General features: G+C 44.4%; 2 protein-coding genes across 8 annotated transcripts in view; one reads left to right on the forward strand and one right to left on the reverse strand.

Annotated features, from left to right (window-relative positions):
- Positions 1–22478, reverse strand: part of PFKFB1 (6-phosphofructo-2-kinase/fructose-2,6-biphosphatase 1) — a 79864-nt gene extending 57386 nt beyond the window's left edge. Inside the window, exon 1 of one of the 2 annotated variants that reach the window (XM_056540258.1) lies at positions 22373–22478. Coding sequence is in view for 1 of the 2 variants with exons in the window: in XM_056540257.1 (XP_056396232.1) it covers positions 14262–14310 (49 nt within the window). In the remaining variant the exon portion in view is untranslated. Of the gene's footprint in view, positions 1–14261; positions 14545–22372 lie in introns of those variants that run through there. The other variant, XM_056540257.1, reaches the window with a different exon arrangement.
- Positions 1–27713, forward strand: part of APEX2 (apurinic/apyrimidinic endodeoxyribonuclease 2) — a 59284-nt gene that overhangs the window by 19763 nt on the left and 11808 nt on the right. The window contains exons 1-2 of one of the 6 annotated variants that reach the window (XM_056540254.1): positions 6797–6836; positions 24238–24353. In XM_056540254.1, the coding sequence (XP_056396229.1) occupies positions 24239–24353 (115 nt within the window). In that variant the 5' untranslated portion in view covers positions 6797–6836; position 24238. Of the gene's footprint in view, positions 1–6796; positions 6837–7810; positions 7922–10765; positions 10818–22428; positions 22596–24237; positions 24354–27713 lie in introns of those variants that run through there. The other 5 variants (XM_056540249.1, XM_056540250.1, XM_056540252.1 and 2 more) reach the window with 5 other exon arrangements.

Consider the following 27713-nt stretch of genomic DNA (forward strand, 5'->3'; position numbering starts at 1 on the left):
ATCGACAATGAAGAGAAGAGGTACGTCCAGCTCTCAGTAGAGCAGTGTTTCCCAACCAGGGTGCCTCCAGATGTTGCAGAACTACAACTCCCAGCATGCTGGGAGTTGTAGTTTTGCAACAGCTGGAGGCACCATGGTTGGGAAACTTTGCAGTAGAGACTAAAATCCAAATCTTTAATAGAAAATTCTTAAAAATACAGGTGGATCCAAATACAAAAGTGAGCCGTTTCGTTTGCGTTTTTTTAGGTCTCACTTTTGTATTCGGATCCACCTGTATTACGGCACCTGCAGCGTTCACCTCCATATGAGAGTTGTGCTGCTGCTTTACAAGACTGATCCATACGAGTGGGTGAGCTGACCTTCATATCTATACGGAGTCTAGAGAGTGCCACATTATAAAAGGTTAGAATAATAAAAATAGTAATAATAATAATTACTATTAAAAAATATTTTTATGAATTAATAATTTCATTACTCAATGTTTTTATTGTTCTAAAAAAAATATATATATATATATATATATATATATATATAAAATTATGTATTCTCTATACTTAATAATCAAAATCAATACAAATATTTATTATAATAAAATGATAAAGTGATGCTAATAATAATAATGATAAATAATAATAATCATAAACAGACACACACAATGACAACAAAAAGAGGTTCCTCCACAGCTGCTGCAGGATAAGCTCTCGGAGGCTCTGTAAACATAATCACATGGCCCGTGACCTGCAGGAATTTACTTTCGGCCCTGTCACCATGTTGTCAGTTGTCATATCCTGTATCCAGAGATACCAGCCAGACGTGTGAATAAACAGGTTATGTACAGTCACTCAGAGGGAAGTCTTCCCTTACATGTTTTGTGTGTTCTATATATGCTGCGTGTCTATCTGGTTAATTAACTGGTGCCAGAAAGTTAAACAGATTTGTAAATTACTTCTATTAAAAACATCTTAATCCTTCCAGTACCTATTTGCAGCTGTATACTACAGAAGAAATTCTTTTCTTTTTGGATTTCTTTTCTGTCTGTCCACAGTGCTCTCTCGCGACGGTGGTGGTCGCCGCCCAGTGCTACGCCATTTTATGCTAGGGACGTTAGGGACCCACTCTAAATAGGTGGCCTTGACGTGGCGAGTGGGCTTGTACTTTTTGATCAAAAATGTATACTAACAACCTGTTAGTTTTTGATATTATGCTGAGAAGCAATCAGATCATTATACAAGATTATAGATGTGCGACCATGTCTGTTTCTTCTACCCGAATTCCCACAGTGCTCTCTGCTGACACCTCTGTCAATGTAAGGAACTGTCCAGCGCTACATAGGTTTGCTATGGAAATTTTCTCCTGTTTTTTGACAGTTCCTGACATGGACAGAGGTGTCAGTAGAAATCTCCTATCTGCAGGAGTTTTAGATCGCTGGGGGTCTGATAAAAAAAAAAAAATAACCGGACCAGAGGAGGAGAGTATAGTATGTTTACTATATCTCCAATTCGGCAGCAATTTTTTTTTCTTAGCATTGAATAAATAAAAGGAGGTTATTAGGGCAAACAGGAAGAGAAGCGGAGCAGGTTGATCTATCATTTTGTATAAAAACTATGTGGTGTCCCAGTGCAGGATTATTAATCCATGCAGTCCACCCCTTGCTCACTTTATATAAATGCATTGTAAATATATTGTGCATATTGTTCAGTGTATATAAAGTTGTACAAATGTATCTACTGGGTCATGTGATACTGTCATGTGATGTACCCAGAGTTCCCTGGGTACAGGACCTACAGGCTTTGCAACCAATGGGCTTTAGTCCAGCCCCCTAGTATATAAGGGGCTGTAGTCTCTAAATTCACTCTCTTATCTCTTCCTGCTGGACACTAAAGCAAGCACAATCTCGGCTGAGACTTCGCTTGCTTTAGTGTCCAGCAGGAAGAGATAAGAGAGTGAATATAGATTTATACTACTAAATTCATCTCATCTAGGCCAAAGCCTAAGGAACCTGCAGCCACTTCAAAACGTGAGTTACCAAGCTCTATCTACAATTTCTAGTGACTACTACTCAACTCAAGTATACAATTAGTAGCACAGTGGCCTGTATAAATCTCAATACTACAAGTCCCAGCAAGCCTGTGAGGTATTCTGCATCCCAGTTGCCTCTAGAGAAACTGCATAACTGTAAAGACTGTTTCATAAGAAGTTTAAGTAAAAGTTCCTGTTATATTCACAATTCCTGCTGTGGACATTCCTTTATTGCCTGCTGCTTTTGGGTTGTTGTTGGAAGGGCCTTACACAGAAAACAACCACGTCCTGGCGTCACGACAAATCAGGGGTTAATAACACCTTACCCCACAGGGTTAATATCACCAGAACCTGCTACACCGTTGCAACACCCCAGACTCTACAACAACATTACCTGTAATTTATTGATTGAAATTCTGGGTATAGATTCCAGTGGGCGGTTATAGTCAGTGAATGAAAACCTGCTCTGTATATCAATAGCTGTATGAGATATGAGTTTTAATAATCACAAACAAAATATGCATACCAGCTATAGGCCCCCCATATTACAGTAAGCCCATATAACTGTTGGCTCACATTAAAGTAGTAGACCTCCCATCCCTATACATCCCCTGAATAGCAATAGACTCCAACCCCCATATAGCAGTAGCCCCTTTAGTTACCACTAATGCATTTTCTTCCTCCCCTGTTCCTCTTTGGTGGGCAGGTGGAGGAAGGACAGGTCATAGCAGATGTGCCTAAATGCAGGACACATCTGCTCCCAGCAGCCTCTACATTCTTAAACTTTAAAGGGAAATTGGGGCCTGGAGGTGAGCCGCACTGCACCTAGGAAAAAGTTGCATGTGGCTCGTGAGCCACAGTTTTGCCACCCCTACCATATATGTGGTGGCCCAGTACAGAAGTGTCCCTTCTGTAAACTATTGGTCCTATCAGGTGGACTCAGTCCCAGTGGTCTGGCCCCCACACTGCTCAGAACTCTCATTGTCCATACAGAGTTAATGTATTGCATTATGTGTTATGTATACTTAAATCCTGTTAAGCCCTTTGTAACCAAGGAAGGTGTAAGTGACCAGGTGATTTGTTGGTGACCTATGGGATTCCTCCAAATTACTCCCATATATATCTGGGACGAGTCAGCTTTAGTTCAGTTGTTAGCTGAGGTGCAGTCCAGTGAAGACCTGAGATTGTCTGGAGTTCCTGAGGGAGACCAAGGCCTATACACGCAGCCACGCATCCACTGCCAGTAACCCCTACAGGTGAAAGTCAATGCCTGGTAAGCACAAATACAGGGGAGAAGTATAGTCAGCATAGTCAAGTGTCAATAACTTAACCCTGCCAATGGGGACCCCCCGCAATCTGTCATTCCGTACCCACCTGTGTGAAGCATGACTACCACGGGGTCAGAGTATCGTGATGTCACGACTCTGCCTCCGTGTGATGTCACGCCCCGCCCCCTTAATGCAAGTCTATGGAGGGGCAGAATGACATATTGCGGGGGTCCCTAGCGGCGGGACCCCCGCAATCACACATCTTATCCCCTATCCTTTAGATAGGGGATAAAATGTATTAGAGCCGGAGTACCCCTTTAGTACCATCTGCCCTTCCAACACCCTCAGCACATATACCCAAGAAGTAAACGAAATAGTATAATTAAATAAAACGCAGGATTTTAAAGGTTCTAAGCAAGTTGGGGGTCTACAAGAGATGGCCAAAATTCCTCCCCAAATCTCAGCTGCAGAAAATCCGCCACAGACCCTATTGAGGTCGATAGGGTCTGCGGTGGCTTTTCAACAGCAGAAAATCTGCTGCGAATAGCCCAGAGACCCCACCCCTTTTCAAACTCTCTGTGGGAAATACGCCTTGTGAACGTACCCTTAAAAAAAATCCCAGGCATGCAGGCCTGCAAACATTGTATACCAGATAAGGGAGAAAAAAACAAAATGATAGGCACTTAAAGAAAGCACGATGCTAGATGTGAGTCAATTATTAGTCAACCCTTCAGATGTTCTTGAAAGCACGAAGCAGGAAGGGTAGAACGTGAGGCGACATTAGGAGTGAGGAGGAATAAAGGTAACAATCCATGGGTTTAATTATTTCGAAGAAAAATTTGTTTTTTTTCCTCCCCTTTCTGCATCCATGTGATTTATGGGCAATTTATTCAGGTGGTTGTAGCCCCTACCATGGGCATGTTCACATGGAGAGTTTCTGTCTGAAAACTTTGCAGCAGAAGCTTTGTGCTTAGCACGCGGTGGATTTTGGTTTGGTTTTAGATGTAAATACCGTATATACTCGAGTATAAGCCGACCCGAATATAAGCCGAGGCCCCCAATTTCACCCCAAAAACCCAGTAAAAGTTATTGACTCGACTGTAAGCCTAGGGTGGGAAATACATCATCCCCCCTCCTGTCATTATCCAGACCCCCGTCATTAACACCCCCATCATCATCACCCTGTCATTTTCACCCCCGTCATCATCACCCTGTCATCATCCCCCCCCCCCCCGTCATCATCCAGACCCCCGTCATCATCACCGCCTGTCAATACCTTCATCAGTGGTCTTCAACCTGCGGACCTCCAGATGTTGCAAAACTACAACTCCCAGCATGCCCGGACAGCCATCGGCTGTCCGTGCATGCTGGGAGTTGTAGTTTTGAAACATCTGTAGGTCCGCAGGTTGAAGACCACTGCGGCCTTCATCATCATCCAGACCCACTTTAGTTTTCTACTCACTTCCCCTCGGTGGGAAGGAAGGGTGAGTTGGTCCGGGCCATCTATGCTGCAGGGACCGTCCGGTGGGGAGGGTTAGTAATTTCATTTTCACCGGGAGGCCCTCTTCTCCGCTCCAGGCCATCCCCGGACTAGTGACGTTGCCTTGACGACGAAGCACAGGGACGTTCATGCGCAAGGTCGTCTGCTGCGCACGGACGTCCCTGTGTGCGTCGTCAAGGCAGCGTCACTAGGCCGGGGCCGGGGTTGTTTTGCAACATCTGGAGGTCCACAGGTTGAAGACCACTGAGAAGGGATTGAAAGGCGGAGAGTTCACTCGAGTATAAGCCGAGGGGGGCGTTTTCAGCACACTCTGCTTATACTCTGGTATATACGGTACACGTTACGACTACCCAAAACAGATTGGAATATGGACATGGATTTTAGATAAAAACATACATAGTCTTAGTCTTTATGGTACAATATTCTACGACTTTACCTGTCTCTCCGGCTCTGGTTGGTATTATCATTACCTGGTCCTCTCGGTCACTGATGGTAATCGTGTAGTACACTTCCCTCATGGCCCAACCAGGTAAGCAATCTAAAATAGGTCCAACATTCTTAGAGGGGTTGGGGGCTCTGTTTTTCAGCTTTCCTTCATTCTGTTTTTATGGACAATGAAAATGTTGTGTTTGCAGCTGCCACTAGCGGGCGTTTACTGATGGGCGAAGTGAATAATAATGATAATGACAGTGGTTGGATATATTAAGCAGTAAGTGACCATGAAAAATGGTCAAAGGGGAAGAATCTGACCAACTATGACAAAGCCCAAAGTATAATGGCCAAACAACTGGTTCTGAGCTTCTCCAGAACTGCAGGTCTTGTGGGGCAAGAAAACTGGTAACTCCGCCAAAGGGTCATAGGTACATGGCGTTTCCTGCAGACTGACGCGTACAGGAGGAGATCGCAGGGGGCCCCAGAGGTTGGACCCCCACAATCTATAACTTATCCCCTATCCTTCAGATAGGAGTTATATTGCACTACAGTTCTCCTTTAAATCTATTTCCAAGAATGGCGAATGTAGCTCTGGGCTATAATACAGGTCTCAGGATCAGTCCGGGATGTGTTATACATTGTATTTACACAAGGTTACTCAGACTCCGGAGTAGATAAAAGTTGGTCCTTATCCCATGTAAATATTTCTTGCCAACAGAATGAAAATATCCCAACAGAGTAAATAAAGAAACCCCATTTGCAAAAAAGGTGTTCCTATTCACCTTTGCATTTGTAGATAAATAATAAATAATAATAATAATATATACGGTATATATATTTTTTTCTTAAAAATAAAAAATAAATAAATAAAATTATATATTTATATTACACACACATAATATCTCCCATCAGGCATATGTTGCAAATGGGACTTAGTGTAACCACCTCAATTTTCCATAGACTTTAAAACTACATCTTTATACTGAGGGGTTATCCAGGAAATAATATAGAGATATATATCTCAACTGGCTCCAGAAAATTAAACAGATTTGTAAATTATTTCTATAAAAAAAAAAAAAAAAAATCTTAATCCTTTCAGTACTTATGAGCTGCTGAAGTTGAGTTGTTCTTTTCTGTCTAAGTGCTCTCTGATGACACCTGTCTCGGGAACTGTCCAGAGTAGAAGCAAATCCCCATAGCAAACCTCTTCTACTCTGAGCAGTTCCCAAGACAAGCAGAGATGTCAGCAGAGAGCACTATTGCCAGACAGAAAACAACAACTCAACTTCAGCAGCTGATAATTATTGGAAGGATTAAGATTTTTTAATACAAGTAATTTACATATCTGTTTAACTTTGTGGAGCCAGTTGATAAAAAAAAAAACAAAAAAATAAATAAACACAACAACAACCACAACATCATGTGCCCACTCGATTTAAAAGGGCAGTGCTTCCATACCAGGGTGAATCCAGCTGTTGCAAAACTACAACTACCCTACATGCCCGGACAGCCTTTGACCCATTCCACCATGCCACGGCTGCTCTAGGGAAATCAGGACTAGTGAGACTGAAAGATATAAGGAAATACATAAATTGTTTACTGCATACAACTACTAGGTAGGCAACCACTGATATTCTTATAGCGTTCACATCACGATTTTACCGTCCCTTTAACAGACAGTAAAATTGGATAAAAACGGATTCCCTGAAATCGTATAGTATCGTTTTCTAAATAAATTGTTTGGCATCAGATTTGAGATTGTATCCAAGAATCATATTGCAAACGGCAAACATTTTTAAGGGGGGGGGGGGGGAATTGTATGGTGGTTAGGGGACTGCAATGGTGATCAGAGGTGTGTGTGTGTGTGTGGGGGGGTTGTTATGGGGGTCGTGAGAGGTGCAGGGGGGGTGTAATGGGGGTCATGAGAGGTGCAGGGGGGGATGTAATGGGGGTGATGAGAGGTGCAGGGGGGTGTAATGGGGGGTGAGGAGAGGTGCCCCCCCTGGTTATAATAGTGATGAGGAAAGGTGGGGGGGGGGGGGGGGGGGGAGTTATTGTAATGATGAGGAAAGGTTTGGTGGGGGGTTATAGGGGTGATAAGGACACAGGATAAGAGGGGTGCTTATGTATATATGATGTGTATGCATGTGTGGCAGTATTGTATTCAGTGGATACAGTGTGGAGCAGCATTATATTCAGGGTACAGTGTGTGGCAGTATTATATTCAGGGTACAGTATGGGGCAGTATTATATTTAGTGGGTACAGTGTATGGCAGTATTATATTCAGGGTACAGTGTGGGGCAGTATTATATTCAGGGTACAGTGTGGGGCAGTATTATATTCAGGGTACAGTGTGGGGCAGTATTATATTCAGGGTACAGTGTGTGTGGTAGTATATTTAGTGGGTACTGTGTATAGCAGTATTATATTCAGGGTACAATGTGGGGCAGTATTATATTCAGGGTACAGTGTGGGGCAGTATTATATTCAGGGTACAATGTGGGCAGTATTTTATTTAGGGTACACTTTCTGGCAAGGTTATAATGATTACTGTCTTCATGCAGAGGATGAGGATCTGCGGACAAAGTGAGGAGCCAACGATGTCTGGATGTCAGACTCTGCAGAGAAGATGGAGCTGGAGGAAGACCTGGTCTCTGGACCAGATGAAGAAGAAAAGATAACAGAGAAGACGTCACTAAGGTCAGAAGACATCACTCAGGTCACTGATATCATTGTGTATTCTCCTGACTGTCCCATCAGAGCTGTAGTCACTTGTAAGTTCTGCAGTGATGATGGGTAAAACTGTGTCCAATCTGTGTCTCTTCAGCTGTTACAAAACTACAACTCTCATTGCCAGAGGCTCTCCAGACATGATGGGAGTTCTAGCTTTCCAACAGCTGGAGAACCACTTTAACCGAGGTGATCAGTGGGGGTCTCAGCAGTCAAACCCCCACCAAAAAAATGGCCCGGGGGGGTCTGGACAGGGGGTATGGGTAGGGTACACTGCTGCACCTAATGAGGGGGGAACACTGCCTACCTAATGTGGGGGGGGAACTCTGCCGCACCTAATGTGCATCGTATCGACGTTCGCTCACGTTGCACTCCCAGAATTCAATGGCCGGCGTTACTATGTCCTGACGCCGGCCCTAGAGCGTGACGTGCGTGAACATCAAAGGGGGGGGGGGGGGCCTCCATGTCCATTTTGCTTTAAGCCCCCAAATTCCTTCAAACGGCCCTGTATTACACAGTCTTTCCCATTGCTGCAGTTTCTATCTTTAGTTTTGCACTAAAGCCCTGCACATGTTCTCTCATAGGTAACCGATAAATGTGTTATGTGTGACCATTGTTATTGTCACCAATGGCCACAAATATCTGTGAAAAAAGGCTTCGTATGGCCATTTATTTTGTAGATCAGTATTCATATAATAGGGGTTCTGCATCATATATGTACCTTTTTCTTTTGAACAATGTCGCCGTTTTGTTCATATTGGTCAATTCCCTGGGGTTATTTAAACTCCAACACTGTGCATTGCCAGTAGCCAAGATTAAAGGGGTATTCCAAGATTTTTTTTTCTTTGACTATGCTACAGGGGCTGTAAAGTTAGTGTAGTCCATAATATAGTGTCTGTACCTGTGTGTGACGGTTTTCTCACAATTCTGTGATTTTCCCCCCCAATATTTATTTTTACCAGCATACAAAATGACTGTTGTCTCAGATTTTTCCCAGCTTGCAATGCGGCCGAGACCTGACTCACTAGTCAGCTGATGACAGGGAGCCTGTCTGCTTCAATGGGTGGAGGGATCAATCTGCAAGTAATGCAACAGCTGTAGGCACCCTGATTGAAAACCAAAGGTCTTTAGAATGGATGCATCTCATTTATGTTTCAATGGGTGGGGTGGCTGATGTGTGGGAGGGAGGAAAATGGAATTGTGGGATTTGTAGTCAAAAAAAGAAAAAAGTCAAACAGGAAATACCAGTACACAAATAGCTAGCCACAGTGTTATGGTAATCTCACAACATAGCCATTTATCCCCAAGACAAGTGCAGATCCTTCCTAAGCATGTCCATTACTGTCTGCCAGGTACATACTAAAATCACCTTATGGTGGAGAACACCTTTAAGACCATGGGATAACGGATGAAATGTGTTGCAGTCTTCTGTAATATCGAAATAAATCTCAAGCTTTCACTTGCTGGATTGTATTTTTCTTCTTCTTCAAAGTGATGGTTGGCCCAGGGCCGCCTCCACCTATAGGCAAAATAGGCAGCCGCCTAAAGTGCCATCTTGATGGGGGCGCCGCTCTGCCTGACACAAGAAAGTTATTGCACACTGTCTCCAGGTCCTGATAGCAACCGCTCAGCCCAGTAGTAAGGTAATAACCTTACATGAGGAGTGGGTTTGTTACAGTGTGTCAACCCAGTAGTAAGGTGGGGAGTGTAACAGGGCGGGGCCAACGAGCTGAGTGAAAGGGACAGCAAAATTAGCTTCTGCCTAGGGTGGCAAAAATCCTTGCACCAGTTCTGGGTTGGCCTTCCAGAAGTTTCTATTCTGCACACAGGATCTCTGGAATTTAGCAAGGGTGCCCATTGGGTTCTTGGTGCAGATTGACTCAGGAGAAAAGTCTTAATAAAAATCCATTCTTCTAAATGGGGTATTTGGCATCAAGAACATGGATTTCTAGAAGCCTCATTAAAGGGGTACTCCGGTGGAAATATATATATTTTTTTAATCAATTGGTGCCAGAAAGTTATTTGTAAATAACTTCTATTTAAAAATCGTAATCTTTCCGGTACTTATTAGCAGCTGTATACTACTGAGGAAATTCTTTTCTTTTTGGATTTCTGGACAGAGGTGTCACCATAGAGCACTGTGGTCGTGACTGAAAAGAAATCCAAAAAGAAAAGAATTTCCTCTGTAGTATACAGCTGCTAATAAGTACTGGAAGGATTAAGATTTTTTTTAATAGAAGTAATTTACAAATCTGTTTAAAGGGGTACTCCGGCGCTAAGACATCTTATCCCCTATCCAAAGGATAGGGGATAAGATGCCTGATCGTGGGGGTCCCACCACTGGGGACCCCCGTGATCTTCTAAGCCGCACCCCATTAGAATCGCGCTCTGGGGGCTGATTCTAACAGGGTGTGGCGTGGAAGATCACGGGGGTCCCCAGCGGCGGGACCCCCACGATCAGGCATCTTATCCCCTATCCTTTGGATAGGGGATAAGATGTCTTAGCGCCGGAGTACCCCTTTAAACAGATTTATAAATTACTTCTATTAAAAAATCTTAATCCTTCCGGTACTTATTAGCAGCTGTATACTATACTAAAAAAAAGTTCTCCACCGGAGTACCCCTTTAAGATTTATTGGAAAGTCACAGAAAGGTCTGCAACAAATCAGGGCTAGGTTCAGTATTTTTAACAAAACCAGGAGTGGGTCAAAAAAAAAAAAAAAAAAAAAACTGAAAAGAAGGGGTAGATCTTTACATTGTGCTTGTTCTATTCCTAGTTTTGTGTGAACCCAGCTTCTGTATATTTGCAGATAGTGCCATCTAGCTGCATGCCAGCTCTGTCCATGGCACAGAACAGTGATTTAAGGTAAGGAACCAGAAATCGAAATGCGTGTGTTGTAATGGCAACGTTAAACAGTTACATGCCTATCTTCAGACTAAGACTACATCGGATATAAATAAGGCCTTGAAAAATGTGACTTCCCCTTTAATTTTATAGAAATCTGTATTCATTCTATGAGCATGTCGAATCAGAATTGTAAGCAGCTGGATGCTTCTCTATTACAGCTTTATACAAAACCAAGCCATATTACAGCCATATGCATATTCTACATATAAAACGTTACTCTCCATTGTTTTAAATGTTATATGTAATACAGTGGTCCCTCAACATACGATGGTAATCCGTTCCAAATGGACCATCGTTTGTTAAAACCATCGTATGTTGAGGGATCCGTGCAATGTAAAGTATAGGACAGTGGTCTACAACCTGCGGACCTCCAGATGTTGCAAAACTACAACACCCAGCATGCCCGGACAGCCAACGGCTGTCCGGGCATGCTGGGAGTTGTAGTTTTGCAACATCTGGAGATCCGCAGGTTGTAGACAACTGGTATTGGAGGTTGTACTCTCCTGTCCCCGCCGCTCCGGACCGTCACCGCTGCCCTGGATGTCGTCTTCCATCGCTGTCCCCAGGGTTTCCGACGCTCCGGCAAGGCCTCCGCTTCCCCCGGCATCCTCGCTCTCCGTCGCCGCCATCACGTCGCTACGCACGCCGCCCCTATAGCAGCGACGTGACGACGACTATGGAGAGCGCCGACGATGCAGGGGATCCCGAAGAAGACGCGCTGGAGCCCCGAGGAAAGGTAAGTGATCCTCAGCGGACCACACGGGGCACCGTAAACGGCTATCTGGTGGCAGGTGAAGCAGTCTGCGCTGCGGATAGCCGTTTATGCGATGGCCCCGACATACAAAAGCATCGTATGTTGATGCTGCCTTCAACATGCGATGGCCTCCGAGAGGCCATCGTATGTTGAAATGATCGTATGTCGGGGCCATCGTAGGTCGGGGGGGTCACTGTAATACTTACACAACAAGGAATGGCCACTGCCAATAGAAAGCCCAACTGTACACAACCCCTCATACCCAAAGCTGTGGCACCCCTGCCCCCTTGATGCCGCTAAACCGGTTTGCCTATCAATCTACCTAAGGGCTCGTTCACATGAGCGGATTTCATTTCAAACCCGCAGCGGATCTCCCGTTGCAAGTTTGAAAAGGGGCGGGGCCTCCATGCGCTACCAGCAACAGATTTTTGCCAGCGGAATCTCCATTGTTAAAAATCTGCTGCAGACCCTATTGACTGCAATGGGGTCTGCGGCTGATTTTTTCCCAGTGATCTTACCCCCCGTTATCCGCTACTTAATGGGGTACTGGAATTTTTTTTTACTGGTGCCTGTAGTAATTGACAGATTGCCCCTGGTCCGTTGCAATCCTTCTGTATAATGTATAGATGCGGCCGGCCGCTCTTCTATGGTCCCCTGCACTGCCGTATGTATACACATATTCATATTTCCCACAGAGAGTTGTGATTGGCTGAAACCATCTGGCCAATCACAGCTCTCTGCGGGAAATATGAATAGGTGTATACATACGGCAGTGCAGGGGACCATAGAAGATTATACAGAAGGATCGCGAGCGGCTGCCCGCTCCTATACATTATAAAGGAGGATCACAGCGGGTGTCAGGAGTAGTAGTACTACCTAAAAAAATGTAAAAAATAGGAGAGAAAAAAAAAAAGTGACACACACACTTTATTAAAAATTTAGTTTAAATTTCGTTATAAAAAAAAAAATAATAATAATTCGTTAAATACATTTTTTCCCCATCCCTACTGCATTTTTTATTTTTTATTTTTTTTGGTACCCAACAAGTTTAAAAAAAAAACAAAAAAAACAAAAAAAAAAAAAAAAAAGCCAAAAAGGACTCAAATGCAAAAACGCCAGAAAAAGACATGAATGAATCAATGAAAAAAACTACGGAGAAAAAAAACAAGTGGAATCCTAGCCTTATTTTAGTCCAGTGTTTCCCCAACCAGGGTGCCACCAGCTGTTGTAAAACTGTTGTAGTTTTGCAACAGCTGGAGGCACTATGGTTGGGGAAACACTGGCCTGGTCATTGAAAAAAAAATTAACACTGTAATAGCTATTGCCCATTGAACTTAATACATTACAATGGTTTTGGGGCTGAAAAGGCTTCAATTCGGAAACAGACTAGCCTCAAATTCAGCGCAGTTTATTGCCACATAAAAGGGGAACCCCCATATATATATATTTTTTTTTTGTGGTGTTTTGTTTTTAGGATAACACCACACCCATGTGTGGCAGCCAATAAAGCGTACTATTTTGACGGTATGGCCTTGGTACGTGGGCATAGCTTGGTCTACATTCAGCGATGTGCGGCTCCATTTATTGCGTGCGACATCTGCTTAAAGGAGAACTCCAGAATATAAAAATTGTCACCCATACTGCCGGCAGTAAAAAAAAAATAAAGATGTACATACCTTCCTCCGCTCCCCCGGGGCCTCCGGTCTCCGCCGCAATCTTCTTCCTGGTTGCCGGTGGTCGGCGAGTCATACTGCACTCAGCCAATCACCGGCCGCAGTGAAGTCCTGACTCAGCCGGCGATAGGCTGAGCGGCAGTGTGACGTTTTCTGCCCCGGCAGGTGCCGGTGTAGTGAAGAATTGTGTGTCTTGAAGCATTCTTACACTGCCGCTCAGCCTATCGCCGACGTAGTCAGGACTTCGCTGCGGCCGGTGATTGGCTGAGTGCAGTATGACTCGCCGACCACCGGCAACCAGGAAGAGGATCGCGGCGGAGACCGGAGCCGGTTCCCGGAGGCCCCAGGGGAGCAGAGGAAGGTATGAAGATCTTAATTTTTTTTCACTGCCAGCAGTATGGGGGGACAATTTTTATATTCTGGAGTTCTCCTTTAAAGGAGAGCCCATTCCTGCCATATCACAAGTGCGAAAGGCAATGTAACTTTTGCATTATAAATTGGCATGTTCCCGTTTTCCTATAGGTACCATCATTTTGAGGGAGATTGATCAAAACCTGTGCAAAGGAAGAATGGGCAGTTGCCCATGGCAACCAATCAGATCACTTCTTTCATTTTTAAAGAGGCCTGTAAAAAATGAAAGATGAATTCTGATTGGTTGCTATGGGCAACTGCACCAATCTTCCTCTGCACAGGTTTTGATAAATCTCCCTCTTTATACATAGACACATATAGAAGTCTGGATGTATTGCTGTCGCGGCACATACAATACACAGAGTCATCCATAATAAAGATTTAAAAAATTATATATATATATATATATATATATATATATTATATATTAGAGATAGATAGATTTATGTGTGTGCCACTATAGTAGACCAGTATATTGTTTTACGCTTTATACTACCATTATATGAGAAGTAGATTGGTTTATGACCCAACTGCACAAACACTCCATGCAGCCAAACACCTCACCTGGGATCTTGTAGGCCTTATCCTCCTGTGTCCTGTTTATCCCGTTCATTGTGTCGTGTATCTATGACCCCCGGGACCACCGTTACCCTTCAGCTCCCTGACCGTATGAAATGTCAGCTTTACCAAACCAGGAATATAAATAAAACCAGCCCCTGCCCTTTATGCCTTACTGACTGCAGCTTAATATATTCCTCAAACACCTGCTGTTCTTGCAACACTCAATAATCCTCTGGCTGCTCACAAGTGAGCGGCTGACACCCTGGGCCAATCCCAGGACACCCTGACTTAAGACATATTAGAAGGAAATGCAAGACAGGTACTACGCACGGCAAGAGGACAACAACCCCCAGCGTGCACCGTGAGGGGGTTACATGGGGTCCACGTCTGACCTATGTCCCCCCTATCCTAGGGGCGGATTACATGAAGAATCCTAGGAGGGTGAAGCCTGTGCTGGGACCCTGCACACTCCCCTTTCTGCCCTTGAACCGTTCTGGTGTCCTGCGGGCGTCAGTCACCACAGTGATTTATGGATGTGCGCCGTACAGTATGGAGTGTGTGTGAGATTAACCCATTACTGCCCTGGGAAGAGTGTGGTCACAGCAATGTCACTGGGACACGTCTGTCTCAATCATTTGGAAAATAGGTGAAAAAGTATCTGCAGCTTAGGGAAAGTCTGGGAAATCTGTTTCACGCCGGTGTCAGACATGTCTGATAGGGTTGCATTTTTTTTGCATCCAGGTTATGACAGCAAAAGTCCTATCCTGACTGCAGGTCCAATCCCTCAGACTGTAAGCGTCCGGATAGGTTTTCACTTGTTTTGCCAGAAAAACTGCAACTGTTTTTTTTCCTGCGTTATTTATTATTTATTTTTTTTTTTTACTGGTGTTTATTTCACTTGTGTGGAAACAGCATTTGTTTTTCACTGCCCTCAGGGTAACACTCTGTGAGTCTGATGCAGAATGGCCGTACTTACAGTGCTTAGCATCACTACTTACCTCCGCCGGCTGTATACAGCAGTGCATAGCATCACTACTTACCTCCCCGGCTATATGGTATACAGCAGTACATAGCATCACTACTTACCTCCGCCGGCTGTATACAGCAGTGCATAGCATCACTACTTACCTCCCCGGCTATATGGTATACAGCAGTACATAGCATCACTACTTACCTCCGCCGGCTGTATACAGCAGTACATAGCATCACTACTTACCTCCCCGGCTATATGGTATACAGCAGTACATAGCATCACTACTTACCTCCGCCGGCTGTATACAGCAGTACATAGCATCACTACTTACCTCCCCGGCTATATGGTATACAGCAGTACATAGCATCACTACTTACCTCCGCCGGCTGTATACAGCAGTACATAGCATCACTACTTACCTCCCCGGCTATATGGTATACAGCAGTACATAGCATCACTACTTACCTCCGCCGGCTGTATACAGCAGTACATAGCATCACTACTTACCTCCCCGGCTATATGGTATACAGCAGTACATAGCATCACTACTTACCTCCGCCGGCTGTATACAGCAGTGCATAGCATCACTACTTGCCTCCGCCGGCTGTATACAGCAGTGCATAGCATCACTACTTGCCTCCGCCGGCTGTATACAGCAGTGCATAGCATCACTACTTACCTCCCCGGCTATATGGTATACAGCAGTACATAGCATCACTACTTACCTCCCCCAGCTATATAGTATACAGCAATGCATAGCATCACTACTTACCTCCCCCTGGCTATATAGTATACAGCAGTACATAGCATCACTACTTACCTCCCCCTGGCTATATAGTATACAGCAGTACATAGCAACACTACTTACCTCCCCCTGGCTATATAGTATACAGCAGTACATAGCATCACTACTTACCTCCCCCCCAGCTATATAGTATACAGCAGTACATAGCATCACTACTTACCCCCCCCCCCCAGCTATATAGTATACAGCAGTACATAGCATCACTACTTACCTCCCCCAGCTATATAGTATACAGCAGTACATAGCATCACTACTTACCTCCCCCTGGCTATATAGTATACAACAGTACATAGCATCACTACTTACCTCCCCCTGGCTATATAGTATACAGCAGTACATAGCATCACTACTTACCCCCCCCCCCAGCTATATAGTATACAGCAGTACATAGCATCACTACTTACGCCCCCCCCAGCTATATAGTATACAGCAGTACATAGCATCACTACTTACCTCCCCCGACTATATGGTATACAGCAATGCATAGCATCACTACTTACCTCCCTCGACTATATAGTATACAGCAATGCATAGCATCACTACTTACCTCCTCCGACTATATAGTACACAGCAACGCATAGCATCATTACTTACCTCTGCTGGCCATATAGTATACAGCGGCTCATAGCATCACTACTTACCTCCCCAGGTATATAGTATACAGCAGTACATAGCATCACTACTTACCTCCCCCAGCTATATAGTATACAGCAATGCATAGCATCACTACTTACCTCCCCCGACTATATAGTATACAGCAGTGCATAGCTTCACTACTTACCTCCCCCAGCTATATAGTATACAGCAATGCATAGCATCACTACTTACCTCCCTCAGCTATATAGTATACAGCAATGCATAGCATCACTACTTACCTCCCCCAGCTATATAGTATACAGCAATGCATAGCATCACTACTTACCTCTGCTGGCCATATAGTATACAGCGGCTCATAGCATCACTACTTACCTCCCCAGGTATATAGTATACAACAATGCATAGCAACACTACTTACCTCCCCCAGCTATATAGTATACAGCAATGCATAGCATCGCTACTTACCTCTGCCGGCCATATAGTTTACAGCGGTTCATAGCATCACTACTTACCTCCCCCGGCCATATAGTATACAGCAGTACATAGCATCACTACTTACCTCCCCCGGCCATATAGTATACAGCAGTACATTGCATCACTACTTGCCTCCCCCGGCCATATAGTATACAGCAGTACATAGCATCACTACTTACCTCCCCCGGCCATATAGTATACAGCAGTGCATAGCATCACTAATTACCTTTTGATGGCCATATAGTTTACATCGGTGCATAACATCACTACTTACCTCCACCGGCCATATAGTATGGAGCTGTGCATAGCAACACTACTTACCTTCGCCGGCTGTATACTATACAGGAGTTTGGACTCCTGTCAATATACTGACAGAAATCCCTGGTCGTAGTGGGGCTATGTATAACTACCTATCTCCGTATATGCTGGAACTATGGCCTTTTCCGCTGGATAAAACGCCATTGTGTCAGTATGCTGCGCTTTTGGAAAACTGCCATTGAACCCAAAATTGCAGAGTTAAGGGGGAAATAAAGTCAAACCCAAAAATGCCAAATGAGTTAGGAGTTTTATAGTTCCCTATTGACTCCCTGCACACATCTGGCTGTTACGTTCTTGCCCAAGAAACCTAATTGGAAAGTTAGCCTCTTAGGCATCTATAGTGCTCGCAATTCAGGTCACATGATACATGGTCAGACTGGGACTTGCCGTTGTAATATGGATACGAAAAAATATGGCGCTATTACAGTAATCTGAACCTGACCTTAGACCGCCATCACATACTCTTTGCTGTGGCGTTTTTTTTTTTTTTTGCACTTTGTTTTATTTTTATGTAGTTTTTAAAGGGGTAGCCCACTGCCCCAGCGTTCGGAACCCCGCAGCCCGCACCCAGCCTTCGGAACTAAATGTTCCGAACGCTGGGGTAGTGGAGTACCCCTTTAGGGTCTATTCACACGTATGGTATTCTGCGTGGATTTGATGCGCAGGATTTTCTGCTGCAGATTGCAATGTAAACTGAATGACTTGAAATCCTGCGCATCAAATCTGCGCAGAATACTGTACGTGTGAATAGACCTTTAAAGAAGATATCCAGTGCTGAAAAACTTCATTAGGATAGGGGATACGTTTCAGATCGCGGTGGCCGACACGCCCCCTCAATACAACTCTATGGCAGAGCCGGAGATCGCCGAAGGCAGTGCTCCGGCTCTGCCATAGATTTGTATTGAGGAGGGGTGTCAGCCGCCACTTCGTGCGGTGGTCAACATGCCCACTTCCCGCAGGCTGCCGGGGCCCCGTACAGGAGATTGCAGGGGGCCCAAGCGGTCGGATCCCCCGTGATCTGAAACTTATCCCCTATTCTTAGGATAGGGGATAAGTTTTTCAGCACTGGATATCTCCTTTAAGGTGTTTTTCCAAAAAGTACACACAATTTTTGGTAGAACATCGTGTTTTTCCATGACTTTTAGATTGAAGATCTATCCTAGTGTTTCCCAACAGCCTCCAGCTGTTGCAAAACTACAAATCCCAGCATGCATGGACAGCCAAATGTTGTTCCACCTCGGCTGGTGATAGGTTAAATGGCAATGTCGTATATTGAGCCCAGACACGGCCTTCTTCCCGATGCCCGGGCCTGTTATATGACACTGCCGCTCAGCCAATCACTGGCCGAGGTGGGATATCGCTGCAGCTGGTGATTAGCAGAACGCAGTGCCACTTGTCGTGCACCAAAACCAGGAAGAAGACTGGGGCCGGAGGACGGAAGAACGATATTGGCAGCAACAGGGCAGCGGCCGATGTTAAAGGGGTACTGTGGTGGAAAACAATTTTTTTTAAATCAACTGGGGCAGAAAGTTAAACAGATTTGAAAATTACTTCTATTTAAAAATCTTAATCCTTCCAGTACTTATTAGCTGCTGTATGTTCCAGAGGAAGTTATTTTCTTTTTAAATGTATCCTCTCCTGTTCTGGACAGTTCCTGACATGGACAGAGGTGTCAGCAGAGAGCACTGTGGCCAGACTGAAAAGAAATTCAAAAAGAAAAGAACTTCCTGTGGAGCATACAGCAGTTGATAAGTACTGGAAGGATTAAGATTTTTAAATAGAAGTAATTTACAAATCAGTAAAACTTTCTGTTAGCAGTTGATTAGAATTTTTTTTTTTTCCACCGGAGTACCCCTTTTTGGTCTATTCACACATACAGTATTCTGCGCAGATTTGATGTGCAGGATTTCAAGCTGTGTTCAGTTTACATTGAAATCTGCAGCAGAAAATCCTGCGCATCAAATCTGCACAGACTACTGTGTGTGTGAATAGACCATTTAAAGTGTTTTTTCAAAAAGTACACACAATTTTTGGTTGTATTTTTTTTTCCTATTATGATTCATGTAATCCATTGATCGTGTGATTCAAGGATTTCTCTTGGGGAATAAATACAACGCACATTTAGACACTACAGTACACATGAACCAATTATACTGCGTTGACAAAGGTCACCTGACCTGAAATGTCTGTCTGTGGTATAACATGGTGTTTTTCCATGACTTTTAGATTGAAGATCTATCCCAGTGTTTCCCAACCAGTGGGCCTCTAGCTGTTGCAAAACTACAACTCCCAGCATGCCCAGACAGCCAAAGGCTGTTCCGCCTCGGCTGGTGATAGGCTAAATGGCAATGTCATGTATTGAGCCCAGACACGGCCTTCTTCCCGGTGCCCGGCCTGTTATATGACACTGCCGCTCAGCCGATCACTGGCCGAAGTGGGATATTGCTGCAGCCGGCGATTAGCAGAGCGCAGTGCCACTTGTCGGGCACCAGAACCAGGAAGAAGACTGGGGCCGAAGGATGGGAGAGCAATATTGGCAGCGGAGGAAGTTAAAGGGGTACTCCAGCCCTGAAACATCTTATCCCCTATCCAAAGGATAGGGGATAAGATGTCTCACCACGGGGGTCGCACCGTTGGGGACCCCCGCAATCTTGTGTTCACCACCCACCTGTTTGAGCTGCACGCCGTGGCGCAAGCTCACAAACAGCCGGGTGGCGACCACAGGGACGGAGTATGGTGATGTCACGACTCCGCCACTGTGACGTCACCCCCTGCCCCCGCTATGCAAGTCGGAGGCGGGGGGGGGGGGGGGGGGTGATGTCACACAGGGGCGGAGTCATGACGTCACGATACTCCGTCCCCGTGGTCGCCACCCGGCTGTTTGTGAGCTTGCACTGCGGCGTGCAGCTCAAACAGGTGGGTGGCGAACACAAGATTGCGGTTGTCCCCAGCGGCAGGACCCCCACGGTGAGACATCTTATCCCCTATCTTTTGGATAGGGGATAACCTATTTCAGTACCGGAGTACCCCTTTAAAGGGGTTATCCAGGATTAGAAAAACAGAGCTATTTTTTTTTGTGGGGAACTGCTCCCCGTCTGTCTCCAGGTTAGGTGTGGTTCTGCAGCTCAGTTCCATTGAAGTGAATGAAGCCAAGTTGTAATCCCACAAAGAACCAGGGGACAGATGTGGAGCAGTTTTTTTTTTTAAAGAAATTAGCTCTGTTTCTCTATTCCTGGATAACCCCTTTAGGGTACATTCAGACGAGTGGATCCACAGCGTATTTAACACTGCGGATCTGCCGCCGAAGGACCTCTACCAGGTGCCTTTAGATGTGCCTGCTCGGAGAGGCACTACGCCACTACAAGCAGACACACTGCTACGATGTGAGTCGCTGCGCATGCGCAGTGTACTCGCACACATCACAGCTGCTCCCCGAGCTAGGTCGAGAGCAGCCGCGATGTGCGAGTATACTGTACATGCACGCAGCGACTCACACATCGCAGTGTCTGCTCGTCCGCTCCGAGCAGGCACATATAAAGGCACCCTGTATCGGTCTTTCGGCAGCAGATCTGCAGCGTAAAATACGATGTGGATCCGTTCGTGTGAACATAGCCTTAAAGTTTATTATTTTAATTGCAGCAGCCCATGCAGAATACTTCCCCCCCCCCCCCCCCCCAGAGTTCTCCTTTATTACCGCTGCTAGTCATTTGCAGTGAGAGCCCGGCTGATAGTACCCATCACTCACCGCTTGTGAAGCAAGGCCAGCTCCCACCCTCCCTTCACAGAAACTGTACACCATGGCACATTTATGCTTACATATGGGTCCTGTGCTGTCTAGGAGTTATCCAGGATTAGGAAAACAGGCGATTTCTTCCAATAAACAGTGCCACGCCAGTCCTCAGTTTTTAGGTGGTATTGCAGCTCAATTCCTTTTAAAGGGGTACTCCGGTGGCAAACTTTTTTATTTATTTATTTATTTTTTTTTTAAATCAACTAGTGCCAGACAGTTAAACAGATTTGTAAATTACTTCTTCTATTAAAAAATCTTAATCCTTCCAGTACTTATTAGCTGCTGAATACTACAGAGGAAATTATTTTCTTTTTGGAACACAGAGCTTTCTGCTGACATCTCTGTCCATTTTAGGAACTGTCCAGAGCAGCATATGTTTGCTATGGGGATTTTCTTCTACTCTGGACAGTTCTCAAAATGGACAGAGGTGTCAGCAGAGAGCACTGTGCTCGTGATGTCAGCAGAGAGCTCTGTGTTCCAAAAAGAAAATAATTTTCCTCTGTAGTATTCAGCAGCTAATAAGTACTGGAACGATCAAAATTTCTTAATAGAAGTAATTTACAAATATGTTAAACTTTCTGGCACCAGTTGATTTAAAAAAAAATTAAAAAAAGTTTTCCACCGGAGTACTCCTTTAAGTGAATGGAGCTGAGTTGTAATACCACACACAACCTGAGGACAGGGGTGGCGCTATTTTTGGAATTCACAGTTTTTCCAATCCTAGATGTCCTCTTTGAGGTCATTGCTGGTTGGTCTCTATTGTTGTCTTAGTTTAGGACAGAGGGGTGGGGGTCTGTACCTAGCGACCATAACACTGGCACAATGATGTAACTAGCTAAGAAGGCAGAGTGGTAACCATGGCAGCCATTACAGCTCGCAGAGAGACTGTCACCCAGCTTTCCTAATGTCCTGAACGTATATCTGTTACATAGCCTCGCTCAGGCGCTATAGTGGTCACACTATCTCTTCAATACGCGCAGTACTCGGTAACTTATATATTGGAGCAATATTTCCCAACCAGGGTGCCTCCAGCTGTTGCAAAACTACAACTCCCAGCATGCCAAAGGCTGTCCGGGCATACTGGGAGTTGCAGTTTTGCAACAGCTGGAGGCACCCTGGTTGGAAAACATAGTACTGGAGGAAAGGACGATTCATACCGTGACGTCATCTCCCCGCCTCCCTCGTTGGTGACTCTACTACGCGCGCAGCAGGCCCCGCCCACGGCGATGACGCGTTATCCAGGCGCCAGACGGCATGACCCCGCGTTGAACTCGAAGGCGGGAAATGGAAGAACCTGTCGCTGTCATGTGTCCATCATGAGCCGAGTGTGTGACATAGACTGGGGGCAGACATGTCGGTGGATGGGCAGAAGAGCTGTAGGTGTGTATATGGCGAACGTAGTCAGTGGCGTCCTGTAAGAACTACATCTCCCAGCATGCTCTGCGGGCTGCACAACAGTTGGAGAAGATTGAGTCTATTGCTTTAGTGCTGTCTTGTCATGCTGGGAGTTGTAGTTCTGCAACAGATGGAGGCACCCTGGTTGACAAAATACTGCTCTAGAGCAGTGTTTCCCAACCAGGGTGCCTCCAGCTGTTGCAAAATACTGCTGCTTGACAAAATACTGCTCTAGAGCAGTGTTTCCCAACCAGGGTGCCTCCAGCTGTTGCAAAAGACTGCAGGTTGACAAAATACTGCTCTAGAGCAGTGTTTCCCAACCAGGGTGCCTCCAGCTGTTGCAAAAGACTGCAGGTTGACAAAATACTGCTCTAGAGCAGTGTTTCCTAACCAGGGTGCCTCCAGCTGTTGCAAAATACTTTTGCTTGGCAAAACACTGCTCTAGAGCAGTGTTTCCCAACCAGGGTCCCCCCAGCTGTTGCAAAATACTGCTGCTTGACAAAATACTGCTCTAGAGCAGTGTTTCCCAACCAGGGTGCCTCCAGCTGTTGCAAAATACTGCTGGTTGAAAAAAAATACTGCTCTAGAGCAGTGTTTCCCAACCAGGGTGCCTCCAGCTGCTGCAAAAGACTGCAGGTTGACAAAATACTGCTCTAGAGCAGTGTTTCCTAACCAGGGTGCCTCCAGCTGTTGCAAAATACTGCTGCTTGGCAATATACTGCTCTAGAGCAGTGTTTCCCAACCAGGGTGCCTCCAGCTGTTGCAAAAGACTGCAGGTTGACAAAATACTGCTCTAGAGCAGTGTTTCCTAACCAGGGTGCCTCCAGCTGTTGCAAAACTACAACTCCCAGCATGCCTGGACAACCTTTGGCTGTCCAGGCATGCTGGAAGTTGTAGTTTTGCAACATCTGGAGGCACCCTGGTTGGGAAACACTGCTCTAGAGGGAACATACATTTTAAAAGACTAAATCACAGCCCCCCTCAACATGTTTTGCCACACACTGGCTTTTTCAAGGGGCTGCAGACTATGAAAAACGCTGTTCTTGAGGTCGTGTACCCCAGTGTTTCCCAACCAGGGTGCCTCCAGCTGTTGCAAAACTACAACTCCCAGCATGCCTGGACAACCTTTGGCTGTCCAGGCATGCTGGGAGTTGTAGTTTTGCAACATCTGGAGGCACCCTGGTTGGGAAACACTGCTGTACCCGCCAATGTGGCCTCTGTATACAAATATTGGGCTATGTAGTCAAGTGGGGAACACTTCCCTGGAGGGTTTCCTTTAGGTCATTATAAGCCCTATGGGTTTTTTTTATTTTCTTGTATCTAATTAAATATGGACAACACTGAATATAATAGTCTATATTCAGTGTTGTCCATATTTAGTTCTGTAAGACTATGGATATTGTACAGGACACTTATTAATAAAATGTTTCTGTTTCAATTACACACACATATATATATATATTTATGTAATACAGGGATAAGGTATGCTGTGTATTAGACTAATTATTGGCATAGGGACATGCACCGATGCCATTGTACACGTCCGGCATGGAGAGAGAGAATTAATTTGATTTTATTGTGGTTACTCCGATGGATACATTTTATATGTATAATTTTATTTTATTAGGATGAAGATCGTCAGCTGGAATATAAATGGTATTCGAGCTACTCGTGTAGGGCTCAAAGAAATCTTGGACTCGTTGGATGCCGACATCATCTGTCTTCAGGAAACTAAGGTCACCAGTAAGTGTTGTGATCAGTGGAGGCAATGGGGATGGTACCCAGCAAAAAAATCTCTAGCGCCTCCTCTCCTTGCTTACTCAGGTGTATGAACAATTTCCTTCCTGATTTTTTTTAAGTGGCTCTTGAGAGTCCTACTTAGGCAGCATTCACATCTCGTTTTTGAAATACGGTTCTGGTATCCGGTTTCAGTGAAAAAGCCATATGGAACCTTATTGCAAACCGTATGTATAGACATTTAATCGAAAACCATATGCCAAACATAGCATCCGGTTGTGTACGTTTTGCATCATTTACGGTTTTATCCGTTTTTTTCCCGTACACAAAACTGTAGTCTACTGCGGTCTTATGTCCGGGAGAAAAACCAGATACAACCCGTATCCGTTTGTTTTTTAAATGGTGGTCTATGGGAACCGTACTGAACCGTATGTGTGTACGGTTCCATCCGTTTTGCACAATACGGTTTTGCAGTTTGCACATGCGCAGTGCACACCGAAAGTTCTTCAAACAAATAGAACTTTATTTAATTAAGGACAAACATAAAACCGTATTTTTTTTTTCTTCCAAAAAACGTATTAAACCGTATGTAACCGGACATCCGTTTTCAAACTGTATACAGTTTAAAACCGTACAGAGGTATATACGGTTGTACACGGTTATATACAGTTCGGTCCGGTTTTGAGACATACATACGGGAACCGTATTGCAAAAACGAGATGTGAATGCAGCCTTAGTAGTTTACCCTATTTTTATTCTTTTAAAGAGGAGCTGTGGCCAATCCCCAGCATGTGAGATTATTTTTGGTCATGACCTAGTTTAGGCTGGCCTGATCACACACCATTTTGCAGTTTCTTGATACATCCTTCCATTCCCCAGCAATGTGGGCTTATAATTTGTTAGATCGGAAGGGCGTATCAAGAAACTGTAAACAAGTGTTTGATCAGGGCAGCCTAAGCTATATATTTGTTATGCAATTTCATATTTTTGGATTGAACACAGGCCCTCTGTAGGGTTCTTTTTACTTGTTAAGCATCCTGAGCATATTTGATGCACCGGATTTGAAGCTGCAGCTTTGAAGGTGTCATTTAGTTTACTTTAAAATCTGCAGCTTCAAATTCTGCACATCAAATATGCGCAAGATAATGTACATGTAAGTACACCCTTTGGTACTAACTGACATCAAGGTGTAGGAAAATATACAGCAGAAAATACGGCACGTGTGACCCACACATGCTGTGTTTTGCTGCGTATTTGCTGCTGTGTATTTTCCTACACCTTGAAGTCAGTAAGTAGCAAAATGTGCAGCTGATTTTGATTTCCATTGACTTCAATGGGTAGGAAAATATGCAGCAGCAAAATACGGCACTTGTGACCCTACCCTAAGGAAAATCGGTCACAGACCCCATTAAAGTCAAGGGTCTGCGGCAGATTTTCAACAGCAGAGACTCTGCTGCCGGAAATCTGCTGGGGGAGAGCACGCCCCTTTCAAATTCTCAGCGGAAAACCTGCTGCGAGTTTAAAACTAAAACCGCTTGTGTTAAGGAGCCCTAAGTGTGTATTCACACGTACAATTTTTTGCGCATATTTGATGCGCAGGTTTTGAAGCTACAGATTTCAATGTAGACTAAATGACTGAACGCAGCTTCTAATCTGCAGCTTTAACCCCTTAAGGACCAGGCCATTTTACACCTTAGGACCAGAGCGTTTTTTGCACATCTGACCATTGTCACTTTAAACATTAATAACTCTGGGATGCTTTTAGTTATCAATCTGATTCCGAGATTGATTTTTCGTGACATATTCTACTTTAACATAGTGGTAAAATTTTGTGGTAACTTGCATCCTTTCTTGGTGAAAAATTTCAAAATTTGATGAAAAATTTGAAAATTTTGCATTATTCTAACTTTGAAGCTCTATGCTTGTAAGGAAAATGGATATTCAAAATATTTTTTTATTTTATTCACATTTCCAATATGTCTACTTTATGTTTGCATCATAAAATTGACGTGTTTTTACTTTTGGAAGACACCAGAGGGCTTCAAAGTTCAGCAGCAATTTTCCAATTTTTCACAAAATTTTGAACCTCGCTTTTTTTCAGAGACCAGTTCAGGTTTGAAGTGGATTTAAAGGGTCTTCCCATTAGAAATACCCCACAAATGACCCCATTATAAAAACTACACCCCCCAAAGTATTCAAAATTACAATCAGTAAGTGTTTTAACCCTTTAGGTGTTTCACAGGAATAGCAGCAAAGTGAAGGAGAAAATTCACAATCTTTATTTTTTACACTCGCATGTTCTTGTAAACCCAATTTTTGAATTTTTACAAGGGGTAAAAGGAGAAAATGTATACTTGTATTTGTAGCCCAATTTCTCTCGAGTAAGGACATACCTCATATGTCTATGTAAATTGTTCAGCGGGCGCAGTAGAGGGCTCAGAAGCGAAGGAGCGACAAGGGGATTTTGGAGAGTACGTTTTTCAGAAATGGTTTTTGGGGGGCATGTTGCATTTAGGAAGCCCCTATGGTGCCAGAACAGCAAAAATAACCCACATGGCATACCATTTTGGAAACTAGACCCCTTGGGGAACGTAACAAGGAATAAAGTGAGCCTTAATACCCCACAGGTGTTTCACGACTTTTGCATATGTAAAAAAAATAATTTTTTTTTTCATTAAAATGTGTTTCCCCCCAAATTTCGCATTTTTGCAAGGGTTAATAGCAGAAAATACCCCCCAAAATTTGTAACCCCATCTCTTCTGAGTATGGAGGTACCCCATAAGTGGACCTGAAGTGCACTACGGGCGAACTACAATGCTCAGAATAGGAGGAGCACCATTGAGCTTTTGGAAAGAGAATTCGTTTGGAATGGTAGTCAGGGGCCATGTGCATTTACAACCCCCCCCGTGGTGCCAGAACAGTGGACCCCCCCCACATGTGACCCCATTTTGGAAACTACACCCCTCACAGAATTTAATAAGTGGTGCAGTGAGCATTTACACCCCACTGGCGTTTGACAGATCTTTGGGACAGTGGGCTGTGCAAATGGAAAATTAAATTTTTCATTTTCACGGATCACTGTTCCAAAAATCAGACACCTGTGGGGCGTAAATGCTCACTGCGCCCCTTATTACATTACATGAGGGGTGTAGTTTCCAAAATGGGGTCACATATGGGGGGGGGGTCCATTGTTCTGGTACCATGGGGGCTTTGTAAACACAAGTGGCCTTCAATTCCGGACAAATTTTATCTTCAAAATCCCAATGGCGCTCCCTCTCTTCTGAGCATTGTAGTGCACCCATAGAGCACTTTACACCCACATATGGGGTATGCTCTTACTCAGAAGAAATTGGGTTACAAATTTTG

The sequence above is a fragment of the Hyla sarda genome, chromosome 9 (assembly GCF_029499605.1).
Source record: "Hyla sarda isolate aHylSar1 chromosome 9, aHylSar1.hap1, whole genome shotgun sequence".
Lineage (NCBI taxonomy): Eukaryota > Metazoa > Chordata > Amphibia > Anura > Hylidae > Hyla > Hyla sarda.